The 22,093-nt window shown below is 32.6% G+C and overlaps 1 protein-coding gene and 2 pseudogenes across 6 annotated transcripts; all 3 read left to right on the forward strand.

Annotated features, from left to right (window-relative positions):
* The first annotated feature begins 1,500 nt into the window (after nt 1-1,500).
* LOC146923291 (putative disease resistance protein RGA3 pseudogene) lies at nt 1,501-7,531 on the forward strand (annotated as a pseudogene). 5 transcript variants are annotated; one of them, XR_015012880.1, is made up of 10 exons: nt 1,501-4,716; nt 4,832-4,896; nt 4,978-5,169; nt 5,572-5,647; nt 5,739-5,826; nt 5,916-6,042; nt 6,187-6,253; nt 6,332-6,515; nt 6,602-6,800; nt 7,116-7,531. The product of XR_015012880.1 is annotated as a putative disease resistance protein RGA3 pseudogene, transcript variant X3 (transcript). The 5 variants fall into 5 exon arrangements; XR_015012881.1 differs by having other exon boundaries at nt 6,469-6,515; XR_015012878.1 differs by having other exon boundaries at nt 6,187-6,515.
* Nucleotides 7,532-13,042: 5,511 nt separating this feature from the next.
* Nucleotides 13,043-16,740, forward strand: LOC146923292 (uncharacterized; annotated as a pseudogene).
* Nucleotides 16,358-22,084, forward strand: LOC146923293 (uncharacterized). Its single transcript, XM_085711681.1, has 2 exons — nt 16,358-17,306; nt 21,205-22,084. The coding sequence occupies exons 1-2, from the start codon at nt 16,825-16,827 to the stop codon at nt 22,082-22,084; spliced, it is 1,362 nt and encodes a 453-aa protein (XP_085567807.1). The 5' UTR covers nt 16,358-16,824.
* The last annotated feature ends 9 nt before the right edge of the window (nt 22,085-22,093 follow it).

Raw genomic sequence — 22,093 nt, forward strand, 5'->3', positions numbered from 1 at the left:
ATTTCTTTGCCTAACCCTAAAATTAAACCAAAGAACTTGCAAAAAAATATATGAACTAAATCAAATCAGCAAAGTGATACATAGTAGTGATGGAAAATGGTTAGGGTTTGAAATAAAAAATGGTTGCATAAATTCAATAATAATGGACCCCGATAATAAATTTGTGATTGAAAATGTGTGTCCTACAAACACCCAATCAATAATGGAACCTTGCAAGCAAGTTGCATAAATTCAATAATAATGGACCCCGATAATAAATTTGTGATTGAAAATGTGTGTCCTACAAAGACCTAATCAATAATGGAACCTTGCAAGCAAGTTGCATAAATTTGTGGTTGAAAATAAGCCTACGTGAAAGTTTGCTTACAATTATTATTTCTTGACTTCCTACTACCATTGCATTTATTTTCAAAGGTCTCCAGATTGGTTCAGCACTCACTCTTTCTAAACAAATTTTTAGTGTCTAATTATCCTTTTTAAAGTACATGACTATAACTCTTAAGTCTACTAAATTAACCCTTTATTTTTAAGGAAGTCTACTAAATTTACTTAACATTTATGTTTCACAAGTCTCGTGATTATGCTCTTCGTAGTGATGGTTTGAAGAGAAATCAAAGTCCAACATGTTCTCTATTCTTCTTTTAAAGTGAACTAAATGTTCATAGTGTTCATGAACAACACTAACAAGGTTAATATAGAAGTAAAAATGAAAATTAAAGCCTATAAATGTGTACCGTGAGGAGAGACTAGACATTATTTTATTTTATTTTTCTCATCAAGAAGAAACTTACAATTATCAAGATTCATATTCAGGAATCATAAAAATATAGTAAAATTATTTTTGTTATTTTGTTCACTTCCTTTTTCCATTATTATCTAAAATCATAACCTTCACTTTATAAATATGTGGGTCAACTTTTTTTTGAATAATAAATTTGTTGGTCAACTTGTTTTCCTAAATTTATCTGTTTATAGTAGATGGATAGATATTAGTGAATGACCTCCTCACACCTGAACTGTAATGAAACTTATATTTAATTAAGTAAATAAAATAGTGTTCTTTCTTTCTTTTCTTTTTTACACAAAAATGGTGTTCTTTCTGTTAAGCAGTACATTTCTGCATATTATATATCATCGAAAAATTGGTATAATAGATAAGACTTATTCAAGTTGTTCAATACATTGAATTAAAGTGGATGCATAAAACAAATATCAGTAAATGACACACACCAGAACTAAATACTCCAAAGATCATTATTCTGTCGGCCACGTTTTAATGGTTAAAGTGGATCAATCAAACTCTTCCTAACAATTATGCAGGCCAGTGGGGACTAGATTCATAAACTTTGATGGACTTTTCATGAGACAAATAATATCAATAATGGACCCCGATAATAAATTTTTGATTGAAAATGTGTGTCCTACAAACAGTACCCAATCAATAATAATGGAACCTTGCAAGCAAGTTGCATAAATTTGTGGTTGAAAATACGCCTACGTACGTGAAAGTTTGCTCGCAATTATTGAACACCTACTTGCATTCTTGCTACTACCATTGCATTTCATTCTCAAAGTTCTCCTGCTTTGTTCAACATTCATTCTAAACCAATTTCTCATCTTCTTATCTTTTCAACTCTCTTTTTTCTCAAAAAATGGCCGATCCCTTTCTTGGAGTTGTGTTTGAGAATTTGATCTCTCTGCTTCAAACTGAATTTTCTACCATTTCTGGAATCAAGTCAAAGGCTGAAAACCTATCAACCACCTTAGTTGACATCAAGGCTGTTCTAGAAGATGCTGAGAAGAGACAAGTCAAAGACAACTTTATTAAGGTATGGGTACAAGACCTCAAAGATGCTGTTTATGTGCTCGATGATATCCTTGATGAGTGCTCGATCAAGTCTAGTCAACTCAGAAAATTCACCTCTTTAAAGCTTCGCCATAAGATTGGTAACAGGTTGAAAGAGATTAAAGAAAGGTTGGATCGTATTGCTGAACGTAAGAACAAGTTTTCTCTTCAGGCGGGTGTAACTCTTAGGGAAAGCCCAGATCAAGCAGCTGAAGGGCGCCAAACCAGCTCCACTCCTCTTGAAACAAAAGCGTTGGGAAGAGACGATGATAAAGAAAAGATTGTCGAGTTTCTTCTCACCCATGCGAAGAACTTTGACTTCATTTCTGTCTATCCCATTGTTGGTTTAGGTGGTATTGGAAAAACAACTCTTGTTCAATTGGTCTACAATGATGGTCGTGTGAGTGGCAATTTTAAAAGAATTTGGGTTTGTGTTTCTGAGACTTTCTCGGTCAAGAGGATTTTGTGTTCTATTATAGAATCTATCACAGAAGAGAAGTGTGCTAACTTTGAGTTAGATGTATTGGAAAGAAAGGTGCAAGGATTGTTGCAAGGTAAAATATTTTTGCTGGTTTTGGATGATGTGTGGAAGCATAATGAACAATTGAAATATGGGTTAACACAAGATGGATGGAATCGTTTGAAATCTGTTTTGTCGTGTGGATCAAAAGGTAGTTCCATTTTAGTGTCCACTCGTGATCAGGAAGTTGCAACAATCATGGGAACATGCCAAGCTCACTCTTTGTCTGGTCTCTCTGATAGTGACTGTTGGTGGTTGTTCAAACAACATGCATTTGGATATTGCAGAGAAGAGAATACAAAGCTTGTGGAGATAGGAAAGGAGATAGTAAAGAAATGTAACGGATTGCCTCTTGCAGCAAAAGCGTTGGGAGGTTTAATGGTCTCAATGAATGAAGAAAAGGAATGGCTTGATATTAAAGACAATGAGCTTTGGGATTTACCACAAGAAATATCTATTTTGCCTGCTTTGAGGTTGAGTTACTTTTATTTAACACCAACCCTAAAACAATGTTTCTCTTTTTGTGCTATATTTCCCAAAGATAGAGAAATCCTGAAGGAAGAATTGATTCAGCTTTGGATGGCTAATGGATTTATTGCAAAGAGGGATTCAGAGGTTGAAGATGTTGGAAACAAGGTTTGGAAGGAATTGTACCAAAAATCATTCTTTCAAGACAGCAAGATGGATGAATATTCTGGAGACATTTCTTTCAAGATGCATGATCTTGTCCATGATCTCGCTCAATCAGTAATGGGGCAAGAATGTATGTATTTGGAGAACAAAAACATGACCAATTTGTCAAAAAGCACACACCACATTGGTTTTGACTACAAAGACTTGTCATCCTTTGATAAGAATGCTTTCAAAAAAGCTGAATCCTTGAGAACATTGTTTCAGTTGAGTTCTTATCTTCCAGAAAAACATGATAACTTCCCAACATACCTTTCTCTTCGGGTTTTACGCACATCCTTTATCCGGATGCCATCACTAGGGGGTTTAATTCATTTAAGGTATTTGGAACTTCGTTCTCTTCATATACAAATGTTGCCTAACTCAATTTACAAATTACAAAAACTGGAAATCTTGAAAATGAAACACTGTGGTAATCTTAGTTGTCTCCCGAAACGCTTGGCTTGCTTAACAAATCTTAGACATATAGTCATTGAAGAATGTTGGTCTTTGTCTCGAATGTTTCCTAACATTGGAAAATTAACTTGTCTAAGAACATTAAGTGTGTACATTGTTAGTTTAGAGAAAGGGAATAGCTTGACAGAGTTACGTGATCTAAACCTTAGAGGAAAATTGAGTATCGAAGGCTTAAACAATGTTGGCAGTTTATCTGAAGCTCAAGCGGCTAATTTGAAGGGTAAAAAAGACATTCATGAATTATGTTTGTCATGGAAAAGCAATGATGGACTTACCAAGCCCCCAACTATTAGTGTTGAGCAAGTACTTGAAGAGCTTCAACCTCACTCAAATCTCAAGTGCTTGGAAATAAATTACTATGAAGGATTATCGTTACCAAATTGGATAATTATTCTTAGTAATTTAATTTCTTTTAAACTTGTGAATTGCAAGAAAATTGTGCGGCTTCCGTTACTTGGTAAACTACCACATCTAAAAAAACTGAAATTATCTTTTATGGATAATCTGAAATACTTGGATGATGATGAATCTGAGGATGGTATGGAGGTGAGGGTTTTCCCATCTCTGGAGGTACTCTATTTACAAGAGTTACCAAACATAGAGGGGTTATTGAAAGTGGAAAGAGGGGAGATGTTTCCTTGTCTTTCTAAGTTGTATATCTTCAAATGCCCTAAACTTGGACTGCCATGTCTTCCATCTCTTAAAGACCTCACTGTATATGGATGTAACAATGAGTTACTGAGGTCAATCTCTACCTTCCGTGGTCTTACTCAGCTTTCCCTAAATAACGGTGAAGGAATAACATCCTTCCCAGAGGGGATGTTCAAAAACCTTACTTCTCTTCAATCTCTGCTTATCTCTCATTTCCCAAAACTGAAGGAGTTACCAAATGAACCCTTTAACCCAGCTTTGACGACTCTGATTATCTCTACTTGTAATGAGTTGGAGTCCTTACCAGAGCAAATTTGGGAAGGTCTTCAATCCCTTCGAACTCTATATCTTCGTGAGTGTAAAGGATTGCGATGCTTGCCGGCGGGTATTCGACACCTCACTTCTCTTGAGCTTCTGATAATTGATGAATGCCCAACATTAGAGGAACGATGCAAAGAGGGAACAGGGGAGGATTGGGACAAGATAGCTCATATTCCAAAAATACATATTCGTTGATTTGCCTCAATCACCATCGCAAAATTCAATTTTACAGGTAGGATCTCTATTTCCCTTTCTTATGTTTGAATTTCAAGTGCTCAATTAACTTTATTTTTATTCAAAAATCTTTATGTATTGTCACTGTTGACTTCTTTGAACCCATTCCCCAGAAAGAGATCCAGAGTACATGAATGATGTTTTACTGCTCAACCTAAGGACAATTGTTCCAATTCAGGTAATTTTCATCATCATACTTTTATTTTTTTAATATTTTTTTAATTTTGCTGATTTTGTGGAGATTGAATTGAATGGTTAGGATTGCCTTTGACACACAAGGGTGGGGTCGACAAATAAAGGGATTAACGGGAACAAACGTACCTAATGATGAAGACGACATCGTTTGGAGTGGAGGATGTGACAATAAGTCCGGTGGTGGTAGAGGTTTTCGCTTTTGATCATTGGGGCGTGGGTTGGAGCTCTGTGTACTATAGAAAGTCTGATCATCAAGGTTTTCTCCATTTCTATTCTTAAGTTTTTATTGGTCTTTTTTATTTATTTGCTTTAGATTGTTTATTTGAATGATATATTGTTTGATAATAATTTATGAAGTGTTGGTGCTGCATTAATTACAAAGAGTGAAATGGAAATTTGAATATTGGTGAATGATTGTTGGGTGCAGAACAAAGATCATGGCAAAAAATGCAATTACTTTGTTGGGTCGTTTAGGTTGGCAAAAAGGCTCATGTTCTGAATATCCCTTTTTTAACATGTTCTGAATATCCCTTTTTTATTTGTGGTGTTGAAATCTATAATTGCATATTTAGTCATTATGAATTTATCATCAAAGGTTCTTTGTCTCTTGTACATCATTATAGCCATATTATTGTCTTAGTTTAATTTCTATGCGCAGGAACCACTTGTTACATAGTTGTTAAAACATCTTTTGAGTGAGGGAAGCCAAGATCAACATGTGTGCAATACTCCGGGTAAAATTATCATCGACATCAATAACAATCTAGAGCAGTTTGTCACAACCAATGCATATTATGATTCTCGTGTGTTGGTAAATATTGTTAGAAATGAGGCCCGGCGTTTTCATTGTTGCTTATCAAAGGGAGCAATGCGATGCTTAGCATGTTACCAACCAAAGACAGAAAATCTGCAGGTGTGTATACAGCTCTTTGTTAGGAAGGTGACATTGTATTTCATGATTCTAGTCGAGTGATTCATGTTATTTCATTTTGTTTGTGTCAGATATGTTGTGGAATGCTGCTGAATCCCAACCATGTTTGTGTCGGATAATGTTAATTGATCAAGTTGTGTCCACTGCTTTTCCTGAAAGCAAGAGGATGCTTCAGCTGAACCACAGAAACTATAAGAGGTGATGATTTTGGATGATATGAATGAGAAATCAACCGTTTTATTTGATAACAAAGTGAATTTTACATCTTTTAACTCTGTATATTTTAGTATATTAGCATTAGTCATATCACTTACAGAGAGCATATCCTGTGAAACTGAACAGGTGACACTTATTTCTCTTCGAACTATGGATATTGTTGAATGCGAGGAATTGAGATCCCTGCCATAAGGTATTTGACACCTCACTTCACTTGAGTTTTTGAATATTCGTGGTTACCCAAAATTAAAGGAGTGTAAGGAAATAACAGGAGAAGAATGGGACAAGATAGCACACTTTCCAAATTTGTTTATTGGAATGAAGACATTTTTTAGAGACTTGATTTATGTGAACCTTTTGATTTTGCCTGAGACGAAATTGATTAAAATTGTCAACCTTATGGGTCAGATTATAGTTATCGCGTCTCCACTTCCATTGATGCTGGTATTGATATGGTATAGATCTTCAATTCCTATAGTATTAATTTTAACATATACTACTAGATTTCAATTTAATTTCATGTATTCATGAAAATATGCAGGTGATGGACCTTCATTTATGAAATAGCCCTTTCATGTATAATATATTCATGAAAGAGTCGGAGTTTCATGTTCGATCAGGGGAAACACCAATAGCCAGAATTGGCGACGTTGTTGAGCAATATTAGGAGTGAAGTTTGCTGCTGAAGATTTCAATTTCCTTTAACTGATAGCTCTTTGCTGGTTATGATTAATTTCAAGGTAAGGCATAGTTCATATCTTAGTGAATACTTTAACATGAATTTTCTGCCTCGTCAAACTAATTTATTTTAACATACATATCGAAACTTTAGTCGGCTTTCTTTTTATTGCATGCTTCAACAAAGTAATACTCTTTCCACCTCCTTGTGGTTGGAGTTGGTTTTCAGGACTTTATAATGCTAATTACCTTCACATATCATTTTTTCACCAAACATATTTAAAATTCCATCCTTATAGCAAAGAAAAAAATAGTATATTGTAGATGTATGGTAAAATTTGATAAAGGAATTGAATGTATTTTGGTCATACATACAGGCAAGGGATTGAATGTATTATGGCCTGAAAAATCAATCTCCAAAGAAGGCAGTGAACAAACTATTAGTCCATCAAATGAAGGAAAAAAGACCACAAATAATGAAAGGAGAGGATGTTGACAGTGATCCAACACATGAGCCACAAACTTGAGTTCATTATCATCAGCACACATGAATGATCCTTAAGAAGGGACTTCAGCTTGAGATTATATAATATTGATGACCTTCACAAATTAGCTTCCACTGAATATATTTAAGAACTCATCCTTATTTTATTTCAAATTCTTGTTTCTTATCTGTTCAGTAAGTGAACTTGTTATAAATATCCCTGTGTCTGGGGAGTTTGTTTATAATAATTTGTGATAAGAACTAGGATTCGACATAAAACAAAGTCAATAGAATTCTCAATCTCTCAAACTCTGAAATGCTTATTATTTTAATGATTCTAGCTAGAAAGTGATTGATTTACTTCTTGCAGATGTTGCACAAATGAAGGGTGGTTGTGCCTGAGTCGAACACATCTGATGTGAAAATGGGAAATATTAGTGAATATACACTATCAGCGTAAAATTGTTTTGCATTGACGTTCAGTTAAAGCTCATTGTTTTCATGTTTTGCCAAGCTATGCTTTCATTTCTACAATGCAATTGAATAATTCTTCTTTTCCGCCATGCCCCCCCTCAGCCTCATCATTGAACTTAGTTGATTCTCCAAATTATTATAATCAAACCTCCAAAAGATACCAATATATTTAGCAAGGTTCCCTAATTATCCTGGTTATGCACAATTTATCTGGCGCCAATATTTGTTGGTGCACTCTCTCTCTCTTTTTCTTCTTTGTTAAACCGTGTGATTAATTGTAATATTAGATAGCCTGCGCAGCAAGTTACTCTGCCATTCCATAGATCTTAACTGTGTACTAGCATCATATGATTCTAATCCTAGCTAATAGTTTGTTAGAGTTAGTTAGGATCATATACAGCTATATATGGCTTTGTTGTAACCAATTTCCGATCAATTCAATGAATCTAGAATTTTCTCTAATTTTCTCTCTTCCTTCTTCATTGAGCTTCTGCATTTTCTCTGATTCCACCATGGATATGGTGAAGTTTAAGAGAATTAATAGAATAAAACCTAAATAGGATTGGAAGAAAACCTTTGTGTAATCTAAAGACAATATACACAAATAATAATATTGGAGTTGTGAACCTAAAGGATACAAATAGAAAAGGAAAAAAATGAGCTGAAATGGTTGATAACAACACTTAGAATAATTCTGGCAATGTTAATGACATGTCTTATGCTAGTGGAACAACTAACTCGGAACATAGTATTGATGCTAACACCATTACAATATTTTGGCCCTACAGCTACACTAAAAACCGTATTAAAATGTGAATGTGACAATGGTGATCATGAATATTTGAGGAATATGAATGAATTTACTCGTCAATGCTATAAACCGTATTAAAATGCGAATTCATATGCTGGTGATAATTTCCAACTAGCGACTAATAAGAAGAGAGTTCGCAAACAAAAGAAAACTGAGAAATTAAGAAAGCAATACAACACCAGATTAAAGGTTGGCTTTTCCAATCCTTGTTAATGAAGCACATATTCTAGAATATAACAGGTATAGCAAGTTCACTATTAAAATTAGCTCTCAAAAGGCTTATTTTCAAATATAGGCTTGAATTATCTCTCATTGTTGAACCTTTGGATGGATTTCGATGCTTTTCCAAGTAGATGGCTTGCAAAGCTGAATTTGAAGTTATTTTCAGTTAATAATTGGACAATTTTTTGCCTAATGATGTGTTCCTGTCATGTTAATCTTGATCTTATGGTTAATAACTATGATGACCAACATGGGGCTTTCAATATGGAAGAAGACAGGAAGGATTTTTGTATATTCGTAGTGTATGACTCTACTAACTATATTAGAAGAAGGAAATCATGGCATAACTTGTATCTTATGCAACAATAATTCCTTGTTCCTGATGGATTTGGAGCATTTTTCTTTCAAACTTATTGGAAATTATAGAACTATAGGTTATAAATGTTGTTCTGCAATTCCTCTCAAATGGATTGCTCCTTCCTAATTTTAATCCAAACACTATTGTTTTGACCCCAAAGGTCCCTAATGCTGATAATGTGCATCAATTAGTCTAGAGCATTAGCCAACTTCAAGTTCAAAATCATTACAAAAATTAATGCTAGCAGATTAGCTTAGATCATGCTATTATAAAAAAATATGTTTGGATTACAAAGTTATAGATTTGTCAATGTTTGAAAGGTCTTGGCCTAGTCCTTTTTTGTTTGTTTTCCTTCCTTTTTTGAATACAACGTAACTATGTGATACACATAGCTAGCATCACCATTTATAAAAAAAAATATTGGCATTTGCCAAATATTTTGATACTTTAGACCGGCACTTTCTAATAAGGGTTCTCAAAGCTTTTGATTTTAACTCTACTTTTTGCAATTGGATAAATTGTAGTCTCAAATCAACAATGCTTTCTATATTGTGAATGGCAAACAAGAAGTCTACTTTTCTTTTAAGATACGGGATAGACAGAGAGACCCCATCTCCCATTTGCTTTTCTGCCGTGTTAAAGAAGTCATCAGTGTAACATCTCATACTGCTTTTAGGATTAGTTACTGACCCCACAAACTAACACGAGTCTTTTCAGCGTGTTTTGTCCTCACTCGTACGCTTTTCGAGAAATTTCCCAGAAGGTCACCCATCTCGAAATTGCTCAAAGTCAAGCACGCATAACTGTGGAATTCTTATGGTTTGGGCTACCGAAAAGAAGAAGCATCTTGTTTTTATAAGTAGCACCAAACAATTCATATAAGCCTTCCTTCAACCATGTTGTCTCATACTTGCACGACCTCAGGATCCCTATCATTATGATGTGATTCGATTTTATCTAGAAGCATGTCAGGAGTCGGACCACTACCCGCCCTCGTCAGCCTCGGGAGTTACATTCCCACCAAGTGGAGGCGTTACATGCCTAACTGCTGCTTCTTTTGTTCTCACTTACACGCTTTCAAGGAAACTTCTAAGAACGTCACCTATCCCAAAATTGCTCCAAGTCAAGCACGCTTAACTGTGGTGTTCTTATGGTTTAGGTTACCGAAAAGAAGATACATCTTGTTTTTATAGGTAGTACAAAACAATTTATATAAAAAAACTATTGCCGACACACATAAAAGAAATTAATTAACTTATTTAGTACTGTTTCTGAGGGAGTACATTAGTATTATTTTATAGTTATATTCTAGTTTTTCTTATCTTCTAAAATCCAACAAGACATGGAGGCTATTAAAACTAATTGAAAGGTAAGAGTAATATAAATTTTGAACTGTTTTTCATATCTTCTAAAACCAAACAAGACATCTAAATGATACATTATAACATAAAAATGAAAGTAAAGACTATGAAGTAAGGTAAAATTTATTTATCAACCTAACTATTAAAGTTATTCTTATAAAGTTGATATGCCTAAATTGTATGACATATGATACCTCCAAAATTAAAGGAGAAGAGGACAATCAAAATAATATATTTTTTTTTTTTGGATTTCGCACCGGTTTCCCACCCATCAATGGTAGACGACTAATTCGGCTCATGTGTAGAGGCATGCACACTGGTCAAGCGTTGTTCCCCCTGGTAATCGAACCCGATATTCCCCGGGTACGTCCTTGGAAGGAGCTCCTTGCACTAGAGCCCAAACAACTTAAAAATAATAATTTTTATTGACTTAAAGTAAGCATATTATAGTAGAACACTATAACTACAAGTTTCATTAAATTAAAAAAATTAAATTAAATTATTGAGTGTCAATCCAATAAGAATATTGCACATTGATTTTGGCGGAACTATAACCCATTCTCCTTTGTAGGATGTTTTTGAACAATCCATGGTCCGAAACTAATAGAATCATAAATGTGCTGCTACCAATTCACATTTGTGATTAATGCATTTATAAATATACTCCCTCCGTTTCAAAATGAGTGTCGTTTTAGGTGTTTACACACATATTAAGAAATGCAATGATTAAAAGAAAGAGAATGGTTATTTTACCAAATTATCCTTATTAACTATTGGTTAGTTTAAAAAGTGATGCTTTGGAAGTAGTGTGCAGAGTATTAATTGGAGGGTACAATTGAAAAGAAAAAGTTATTATTGCATTGGAAACTGAAAGCGACACTCATTTTGAAACAAATTTTTTTGGCTAAAGCGACACTCATTTTGAAACGGAGGGAGTAAAATAAGTTCCCACTTTTTGGACAATCATCATCAATTTTACATTCATCACCTGCTGTAATAAGAAAAAAAGTCAAGAAAATAATGTTACTATAAAATAATATGTTAAATGATTGTTTACGAGCTACAAAGTAAAGGAATTTTTTTGAAAAGAATAAAAGAAATGGCTTACCAACACCAAATTTCGTTGCGATGAGAAATATGGAAATAAATGCTCAAAAAAAGAGAAATATGGAAATAAATAAAATCATAGTATAAACAAATTTAAGAATTGAACCATATTTTATCTTATTTCAATGTAAAAAATATATAATGATTTGGTCTATTTATAATTTTCCTGCTCTCTAAAATAATGAAATATTTTTAGCACTTACAAAGTTGTAACAATCGTTCATAAAATGATAATCATCATTAAATATTTATCAAGTGTATCAATGTGTTGCGTTTGTTCTTTTAGCGCACTTAAGGTGAGTCAAATAACAAAATTACTAATCATTAAAATTCATTCTTTTTATCTAATATTTGCTTATTTTTTAACCTTTCATGATAGTAAAGGTAAAAATTTTCTTCAAGAACATGGTAAAATTATTTTTTTGGAATAATATGCATTGTAGGATCAACTTTTATTGTTGATGAAATCGTTGAATTAAAAAAAAACACACCTTTCCTTGATTAAAAAAATTGATGTGTATTTTATAGCACTTTTTTATTCAATAATATTTAAGGTTAAAAAACTCAACCTAAAAGCAGTGGTTTAGGGACAACCTAAATGCAGATGACATTTATTTATAAGAACAAGTAAAAGTAATAAAAGGTCAGCGAATATAATAATCAGCCTAGAAGTTTATCTTCTAGATATGATAATAATGATTTTCATACTGCACCTAGTTATATCACTAGGGCATCTTCTTCTTGAATAAGAGAAGAATTAGAATCAGTTGAGAATATAATAATCAGCGAAAGCAAAATTCCTCAAGGTATTTATAATCAACATACCACAAGTAGGACATCTCCTACTCAATCTGAAATATCAGAGATGAGTTTTCATCTCCCCAAACAATAAAGTTTTTATGGATTTTACACCAGGAAGTGATTTTAGAAAACTTATCAATGATGAGTTTGAAATGCCTAGATATAATGAATTTAGAAAATGGTATTTTAAAACCTTTCAATCCTGGGAATTAGCCCAGATAAAACAAGATTTTTATAATGATCTTTGTATGAAAAAGGATTATATTCCTCTTGTTAAATGGTTTCTAAATTACTTTTTAGAAAAAATGAATAATGAGATTTTAGTCTTAAAATCAAGATCTTGGAATTTATCAAATGGAGAAATTGTTGAATCTATTTTTCCTCCTGAACAATGTACAAATTTAGGACAAAATGTTGAATCTACTGCCTATATTTGTAAAAAAATTAGTGATAATCAAATTACTCTTCAAGATTTGAATCCTATAATTAGATCTCAAAACTATGCGAATGCTTTTCTTACTCGTTTAGGAGATCAACTTATTTCTATGGAAAAAGAATTAATTAATTTAAAAAATCTTTTTGAAAAACACATAACAGATAATAAATCTGTTGATATTCCTAGTTCTTCGAAATCTTTAATTGAAACTCCTATAATTCAACCACCTATTAATATAAAAGGTTTTAAAATGGAAAATGAAACTGACGAATTTGTCAAAGTTCTTGAACAAAAGCTTAATCAACTTAAACTCAGTACTTTATCTGAAAAGGAAATTTCTGATACTTCCAGTAATACTGAAAGTAATGATAATAATAGTGAAATTGGTAATATTGATCAATTAACTGCTATGTTCAAAGAACAAGACATGGATGTTGCTGAAATAAACCCAATTTACAACTCTAAATCGGTAGAGCAATATTATTATAAGAGGCCTACCCCTCAAGATGTTCTTTTTGAAGAAAAAGATTTTTATCAAACTTCTTATTCTGGAAAATCCATTTATGAATGGAATATAGATGGTTTAAATGAAAAACAAATTCTTGATGTTATACATCGTATGATTATGTATTCCACTGTTTGTAAACAACAGGGAAACCGTGATATGACTATAGCTCAGTTTATTATATATAACTGGTTTTGTAGGCCAACTTAGAGGTTGGTGGGATCATTATCTTAATGAAGATCAAAGACTTGAAGTTATAAATCATAAAAAAACAATTGTTAAGGTAGAAGGTCCTAATAATACTACTATTAATACTGAAGAAGAAGATGCAGTTTATACGCTGAGTCTTGCTATTCTTCATCATTTTGTAGGATCTAATGTTCCTATAGCTGAAAAATTAAGTACTCTTCTTCAAAATTTGAGATGTCCATCTTTAACTCATTTTAGATGGTATAAGGATACTTTTTTATCAAGAGTTTTTCAATTAAAAAACCCCAATGCCGATCATTGGAAATCAAAATTTGTTGATGGTCTTCCTTATTTATTTGCTGAGAAAATTAGACAATCTTTAAGAAATAAAAATGATGGGATAAATATTAACTACCCAAACTTAACTTATGGCCAAATTATTGGGACATGTATCAATGAAGGATTAACTTTATGTAACGACTTAAAGTTGAAAAATCAATTGAAAAAACAAAGATTAACAGAGAAACACCAATTAGGTGAGTTCTGTGAACAATTTGCTTTTGATCTTGGAAACCCTCCTAATAAAGGTAAGGGAAAAGATAAGATTTCGGGTAAGAAAGCCCATAGAAATAATAAAGAAGTCTATAAATCTTCTAATAAGAAAAGACATAAACATCGAAAAAACTTTTCTAGAAATAAAGATAAGAATCCTAATAAGGATAGTAGAAAGAGAAAAGCAAAAAATTTGGGAGTAACTTGCCATAAGTGTGGCAAAGTTGGCCATTATGCCAACCAATGTTGGACGAAAAAGGCTTTAAATGAAATTGAAGATAATAATCTTCGCCTTCAATTAGAGAAAGTTCTTCTTATCAATTCTGATGTTGAAGAAGATAATGGCAACAATTCCTCAGAAAATGAAATAGAGGTGATTAATGAATCATCTTCAGGTTATGATAATTCTAATGATGATTGCCAATGTGATTATTGGAAAGCTATAGTTGAAATGAATGGATTAAATGTTCTTACTAAAGAACAGGATGAAACTTTAAAAGTTTTAGAATCAATTCCAGATGATAATCTGAGAAGAAAGATGATGGAATTTCTTATAAAAGAAAATTCTAAAAGAGAAACGCCTCTAATTATAGAAGCGCCTTATCAAATAAGTGAAGTCTTATCAAGATTTCATCAATCCAATATTAAAGAAAGCCCTGTTTCTACTAATGATTTAAAGAGAGAAATAAATCTCTTAAAAACTGAAATTGTTCAGATCAAAAGAGATAATAATATATTATCTCAAAGAATTAGTGTTTTAGAGAAGGGGAAAAACACTAATATTTCTATATAAGAAATTGCTTCTACTTCTGATGAGAAACTAGAAAAAGGTTATTTAAACCTTTTAGAAAGAGTAACTTCTCAAAAATGGTTTGCTAAAATTACTCTGGTTATTAATAAAGAATTTATTCTTGAAGATGAAATTGCTTTAATTGATAGTGGTGCAGATCTTAATTGCATCCAAGAGGGAATTATCCCAACCAAATATTTTGAAAAAACTACTCAGTCTATTTCTCATGCTGGAGGTAATAAACTCCAGGTTAAGTATAAATTATCTAACACTTATGTTTGTAATAAAAATGTGTGTCTTCCAACTCATTTTATTTTAATAAAAAATTTAACACATAGAATAATATTAGGCACTCCTTTTTTAAATGCTATTATGCCTATCAATAATATTGATCAAAAAGGAATTACTACTTTTTTAAAGGATAAGAAGGTAGTTTTTGAATTCATCACTGACCCTCAAACTAAAATGTTAAATGAAGTAAGAGATATTTTACTTAAAAAGGAAAAAAAATTATGTTTTCTTAAAGAAGAAATTAATTTTCGAAACCTTGAAGATCATCTTAATAAAGATGACCTTAAAAGACAAATTAAGTCTATTGAAAAACAATTTCAAAGTGAAGTATGTAGTGATCTTCCCAATGCTTTTTGGGAAAGAAAAAAGCATGTTGTTACTTTACCCTATGTTGATGATTTTAATGAAAATCAAATTCCAACTAAGGCTAGACCCGCTCAAATGAATCAAAATTATCTTGATCTTTGTGAAAAGGAAATTCAAACCCTTTTAGAAAAAGGATTAATTAGAAAATCCAAATCCCCTTGGAGTTGTACCGCTTTTTATGTCAATAACGCAGCAGAAAAGGAACGTGGAGTTCCTAGATTAGTTATAAATTATAAACCTTTAAATAAAGCTTTAAAATGGATTAAGTATCCTATACCTAATAAAAAAGATTTATTAGATAGATTAAGCAATGCTTCAATCTTTTCGAAATTTGATATGAAATCTGGATATTGGCAAATTCAAATTGCCGAAGAAGACAGATATAAAACTGCCTTTACCACTCCTTTTGGACAATATGAGTGGATTGTCCTTCCTTTCGGGCTTAAAAACGCCCCTTCTGAATTTCAAAAGATTATGAATGACATATTCAATGCCTACTCTGAATTTATAATTGTTTATATTGATGATGTTTTGATATTTTCTAAAAGCATTGATCAACATATGAAGCATTTGAAAATATTCAAAGACATCATAAAAAGAAATGGGTTAGTTATATCTGCCCCTAAGATGAAACTTTTTCAAACCAAAGTAAGATTTTTAGGTCATGAAATTTACAATGGAACAATAATTCCAATTCAAAGAAGTATTGAATTTGCTTCTAAATTTCCTGATATTATTGATGAAAAGAAACAATTACAAAGATTTCTTGGAAGTCTGAATTATATTTCAGACTATTATAAAGATTTTGCTAAAGACACATCTATTTTATACAATAGATTGCGTAAAAATCCTGGACCTTGGACAGATAAGCATACTGAGGCTGTCCAAAGAATTAAATCTAAGGTTAAATGTCTTCCTTGTCTTTCTTTGGCCAATCCAAATTATTTCAAAATAATTGAAACTGATGCATCCAATATTGGATATGGTGGCATACTTAAACAGGTTATACCTGAAAATAATAAAGAAGTATTAATAAGATTTAATTCGGGTAAATGGAATCCGACCCAAGCAAAATATTCAACAATTAAAAAAGAAATGCTTGCTATTATTAAATGTATTTCAAAATTTCAAAGTGATTTATTAAATCAAAAATTCTTATTAAGAATTGATTGCAGTTCTGCTAAACAAATAATAGAAAAAGATGTTAAGAATCTTGTTTCTAAGCAAATATTTGCAGGATGGCAAGCTCAATTAGCTGTCTTTGATTTTGATATTCAATTTATAAAAGGAGAAAATAATTCTCTTGCTGATTATTTGACCCGTGAATTTTTACAGGGAAATGACAACCCCTAATAGGGGAAGAGGAAGAGGTCGTGGCCCAGGAGGCTATGGTAGAGGTCGAGGTAATAATATATTACCTTACCATGAGCTAAACACTCCCCTAATAGGGGATTGGACTACAATTTCTTACAATAAAGGTAAAGCATCATTTACCACTCAGAAAAAGGAAGAAGCATCTTCTTCAAAACCTTCAAATAAGATAATATCTTATAAAGAAGCAGCTAATGCTGAAGAACAGATTTCGGAATATTTCGAAAATCCTGTCACTGAAAATATTTTTCATATTGAAGAAGACGATGTTGAAATGGCCAATAATGATGGTTGGTTTATAAAAACCAGATACCTTGAAAAGCGAGGTTATCCTGGTTTGTCTGGAAAATCTAGACCTTATCTAGAAGTTCTTCTAACATTCACAGAATCTGTGACAATAACTCATTATTATCATAATAATGATCCTAAAGACTTTATAAATTTTAGTATGTTATACCCTAATTTTGGACATAAAGATACTTGTTCAAAATTCTCTTTCATCTTTGATACATGTTCATTTCTCTTGAAGGATTGCCAATTTGCTATTGTTTACACTGTTTTTTTTTACTCTACTTCATCTCTCAATTTAGTTTTAAAAATCATTTCAACTGTGTATGTGTCCATGTTTTCTTGCATTTCAAGTCATTTGAATTTGTCTCTGATTAATTGCATCTTGCTCTGCATTTTATTTCAATGTTACTTGTAAATTTCATGAAAAAGGGCATTTTAGTCATTTCCTATGTTAAAATTTCTTTTCAATTGGTTTGAATAAGTCTTGCTTCAATCTCATGACAAAATCCATTTTAGGATTGCATTTGAAGTCATTTTGAGTCAGTTTAGCCCCTAGGGGCATTTTAGTCTTTTCATGTGTTAAAACCCTGTGTAATTTCTAAAATTTGTCTCTGAGTCTTTTAATTTTGCTTGCATAAACTCTTGCTTTAATTCTATGTCAAAATCCATTTTAAAAAATTGCATTTGAAGTCATTTTGAGTCAGTTTAGCCCCTAGGGGCATTTTAGTCTTTTCATGTGTTAAAGCCCTGTTTAATCTCTTAAAATTGTCTCTGAGTCTTTTAATTTCACTTGTATAAACTCTTGCCTTGATTCTCTGTTAAAAAAAACCACTTTAAAATTGCATCTGAGTCATTTTGAGTCGTTTTAGTCCCTAGGGGCATTTTGGTCATTTCACATGAAATTTTGGCAGAGAGAGGTTACTTTAAAGTACCTCATTTAAGTAGTTGGTTCGTTTTAGTCCGTTTTGTGTCTTTTATTGGTTTCACTTTACGTTATTTTCCATTTACCAAATTTTAATTCAATTTTATTTTTAAATTTTCATTTTAGTCCTAAAAACCCTAAAAATTGTACTTTAGTCCTTCAATTTTTAACATTTGCATTTTAGTCCTTTTCGTTATTTTTCTTTTTAGTCCTTTAATTTTTAATAATTGCATAACAGTCCCCATTAATGTCAAGTTTTGTTTTTAGTTCTTTTTCAAAATTTACAGATTGGTCCTTAATTTCTCAAAATTGCAAAAAGGCCCAGAGTCCAGAATTAGTCCAAGGCCGAGCCAAGCAAATCCAAGTACAGGTGTCAGATTGCAATTGGTCCAGTGGTACACATGTCAGCTATAAATAGGCCACATCATCAATCACTGTTCCAGAATCAATCATTCAACGCCAACTCAACAAACAATTTTTCCCATTTCTCTCTCTTCTCAAGAAGATCAAAACTCTAACCGTTTTCAGAAAATCACCAAGAACATTCATCAAACCCTAACTTTCCAGAATCACAAATTGAACCAAATTGTAGTGAATTTCGTGAAGTTCTCAGAGATTCAGAGCTGAATCTTCATCATCGAACTGAAATCACTGCAATTCCAGCACGAATTCGTTACCAAATTAACAAATTCGTACGATCACAGTGAGAAGTGAGAAGAAGAGAGAATCGAAGCAAGTTCTGAACCAGTAAAGAAGAAACAGAAGAGAATAACTGATTTATTTTCAGTTCAAGACTTACCAGAAGCTTGCGTGGATCTTATTGTTCGAATCTCCAAATCAAAATCAGGTAAACATACAAAACCTCCTCGTTTTTCGCTCTAAATCATCATCGAAGGCTTGAAATTGAAAATAAACGGTGAATCGAAGTGAAAACTTCGAAAAGATTCGAAAAGTTTGAAACAAAACCCTAAAATGTAAAATCACGAAGATTCACCGTTTATTCTTCAAATCAGAGTTCAAATTCGTCATCAGCATAAAAGATTGAGTAGATTAGGGTTTAGTTTCAAGAAGATTAGGAAAAATTTTGAAACCCTAGAACGTAAGATTCAAGTTCAGATCTGCTCTTATCAAAGCCTCGTTTCAAAAAATAGTTCCAGAATCTTAAAGAGGAGGCAAAGACGAATGTAACGGTGTTAAAATTTTCAGAAAAAAGCTTCAGGTACGGCGGCGCCACCGGCGGGCCACCGTACCTGCACCGTTGTGCTCGTCGGAGAAGACGACGGAATCTTAGAGAGAAGTGAGAGCTTCTCTCACTAGGTTGAGAGAAGAGAGAGAAATGAAAGGAAAGAATGAATTAAACCGGTCCATAGGCTTTTATATAGGCAGTTGGACCGGTCTGGTTCAATCTTGGTTCACTGGTTTTACGTCCTGGCCATCAGATCTAGGGATTGATCCAATTGGATCAATCCAGTGGCCCCTGTTGCTTCCCTGCAGATCCAGAACCCGTTTCCCTTGGGCTTGGGCCTAGGCTTCCTGTTTTCTTTCGTTTTTGCTTCTTTTTTTGCTATATACACTTGTTTGCTTGCTGTTTGAACCCCTGCATGCTTATTTTCGTACTAAAAAATTCCTAAAAAATCTCTATGTGTTGTTAAGGTGTTTCTTGATAATTTTGTGGATGTTTTACACATTAGAATTGATAAAAAATATGCATGATATCACTTGTGATTTGTTTGCCTTTATTGTGAATTTTCTCTATGTTTTGATATGATACTTTGTCAAACTAATATTTGTACTTGTTGTGTGACCTTGTGATGTGCTTGCCACTAATTTGTATCTTTGTGTTTACTGTTTGTGAATGGGATTTGTCAATTTCTTGTTTTGCAAGTAATGTGAGTATGCTTGTGAAAATAAAGTGTAAAATATGTCTAAAATGTGCTATAAGGCTTGGCTTGGTATTTCCTCATAATTCTTGTGTTGGAAACTGAACTAAAACACTTTGTAAAGTGGGCATGATATGAGAATTATGGGTCATGTGTTTGCCTTGTTATTGTAGTGAACTTTTAGGCATATTTTGCTACTTGTTTTGCTAAAGTTTTGCCACTTTGTTAGTGCTATCTTACTTACCTATATCTCTAATCTCTTTATGCCTCATATTAATAACAATTTCCTCTATTTGTTTCATACATCATGAGCATTTCATCTTCCATCTCACATTTTCATTCTTTTATTTTCCTACACTTTAAAATTCATGCAAAACTTAGTATGTAAAAAACTTAGGAATTTTTTGTACTTTACTTTTATGCAATTTTAATTCTTGCAAGACCATAGAATGTATCTAGGTCAATGATGTAATATGGACTCTAATAATGTACACCGACACAAGCACCGACACATGCACACACCTCACTTTAGATGTATGGCTAGGATACGCATGTTTAGATGTATGTTTAGGATTGAATGTTAGATGAATGCTTAGGGTTTACACTTAGAAAAATCATTTTTTAAAACAAACATGAACAACATCACTCAAATCTTTTTCCTAATAAACTTTGGGGATCCAAACCCCATTGATTTTCTCTTTTATTTTCTTAATCAAAATTTCAATGAATTTTAATCATACCTTGACTTTCTTCCAAAATAACTAATCAAACCCCACCTTTTTTTAAATTCTCATGCCTTTAAGGCCTCTCAATCTCCATTCTTCAAAATTCCAATTTTCAAACTTAAAATCAATCAACAAAAACAAAAACATTTTTGGAAGAGAACTACGGTGGATTTGATCCCTTAAACGGGTACGTAGGCAAGGAATCAAAATTCCTTCAATTCAAATAAAATAAAAATTCAAACACATTCTTCTCCCTCCAATTCTTCACTTAGTAAACTTTAGGTGTAAATATCACTTCAAAATAGCATTTAAAAATAAAGCGCGCGCGTAGAAAATAAAGACGGTTCCTATAGGATACTATAGTCGTTATGGGTGCCTAACACCTTCCCGTAGCGAAAACAACTCCCGGACCTCGATTCTCAAAGGGTTTTGCTTATTTTTTCCCTTCCCAAGAAAAAATGAGATATCAAAGGTTAAAAAGGTTCAGACGTGATCAATGTTTGACACCCGAAAACCAAGATAAAACATAGTAAATGTCATATTATTAAAATTTTGTCTCCAAAAGAATGGGCATTAGACCCTAATGGAGAAAAATCCATCAGAATATCTGAGGATAAAATTATCTCTTTTAATTACTGGGATTACATCCAAGCTTTTACCCAAGCTTTTTATTACCAAAACCCAAAGAATAAACATTCTTGGTTTTTCTCAATAAACCCTCAAATTATTACAAAATCTATACCAAATTGGTTTTGTGATTGGTGGGCAAAATTTGGTCCCGTAACCAATGAAATATTACCAGCAAATTTGCAACAATTATACAAAAACTGGTGTGATAATAGTCCTCTAGTTTCAAAAATAAGACCAGATAAATTAATCACAGGGCAATGTCCTATGTTATTCTTTATCAAATTCCAAATTCCATGGATATGGAGGTGGTCACTAATAGTGGCTAGAGACAGGCTTAATATTCCAGTCCTTGAAAGAGTATTCTTCTTCAAATGGTGGTCTAAAATGAACACTGAAGATGTTCAAACTTTAATAAAAAATGTTGAAAACACTATTAAAGAAGACCAAATAAATAAGGATAAAGAACAAAGTTCTCAACCAAATCCTCTAGCTCAAATGAAGAGTTACTTTCAAAGGAAATATCCCAATGAAACTGAGAATCAAATAATGCTCAGAACAATGGAGTACATGAAACAGCAATTCTGTTCCACCTTTTCAACAACTCAAATTCCAAAGGATGATACAATGTCAACATCATCACAAGGATCATTTAATTCAAATTTAGCGGGAGAATCTCAGCCAGACTATGAACTTAATCCAGAAGATATAGAAGATATCTTCGAAACCATGATCCAAACCGTTGATTCCAAAGGACAAAAGGACAAAGGACATGATAAATAATTGCCTTTG

The sequence above is a fragment of the Medicago sativa genome, chromosome 5, assembly GCF_051527215.1.
Source record: "Medicago sativa cultivar Bolivia chromosome 5, Bolivia_mono, whole genome shotgun sequence".
In the NCBI taxonomy this organism is placed as follows: Eukaryota; Viridiplantae; Streptophyta; class Magnoliopsida; order Fabales; family Fabaceae; genus Medicago; species Medicago sativa.

Coding starts and splice junctions, on each gene's coding strand:
- LOC146923293 (XM_085711681.1), top strand. CDS start 16,825: ATGACAACCCCTAATAGGGGAAGAGGAAGAGGTCGTGGCCCAGGAGGC. Junction 17,307..21,204: donor GACTTTATAAATTTTAGTAT/GTTATACCCTAA, acceptor GATAAAACATAG/TAAATGTCATATTATTAAAA.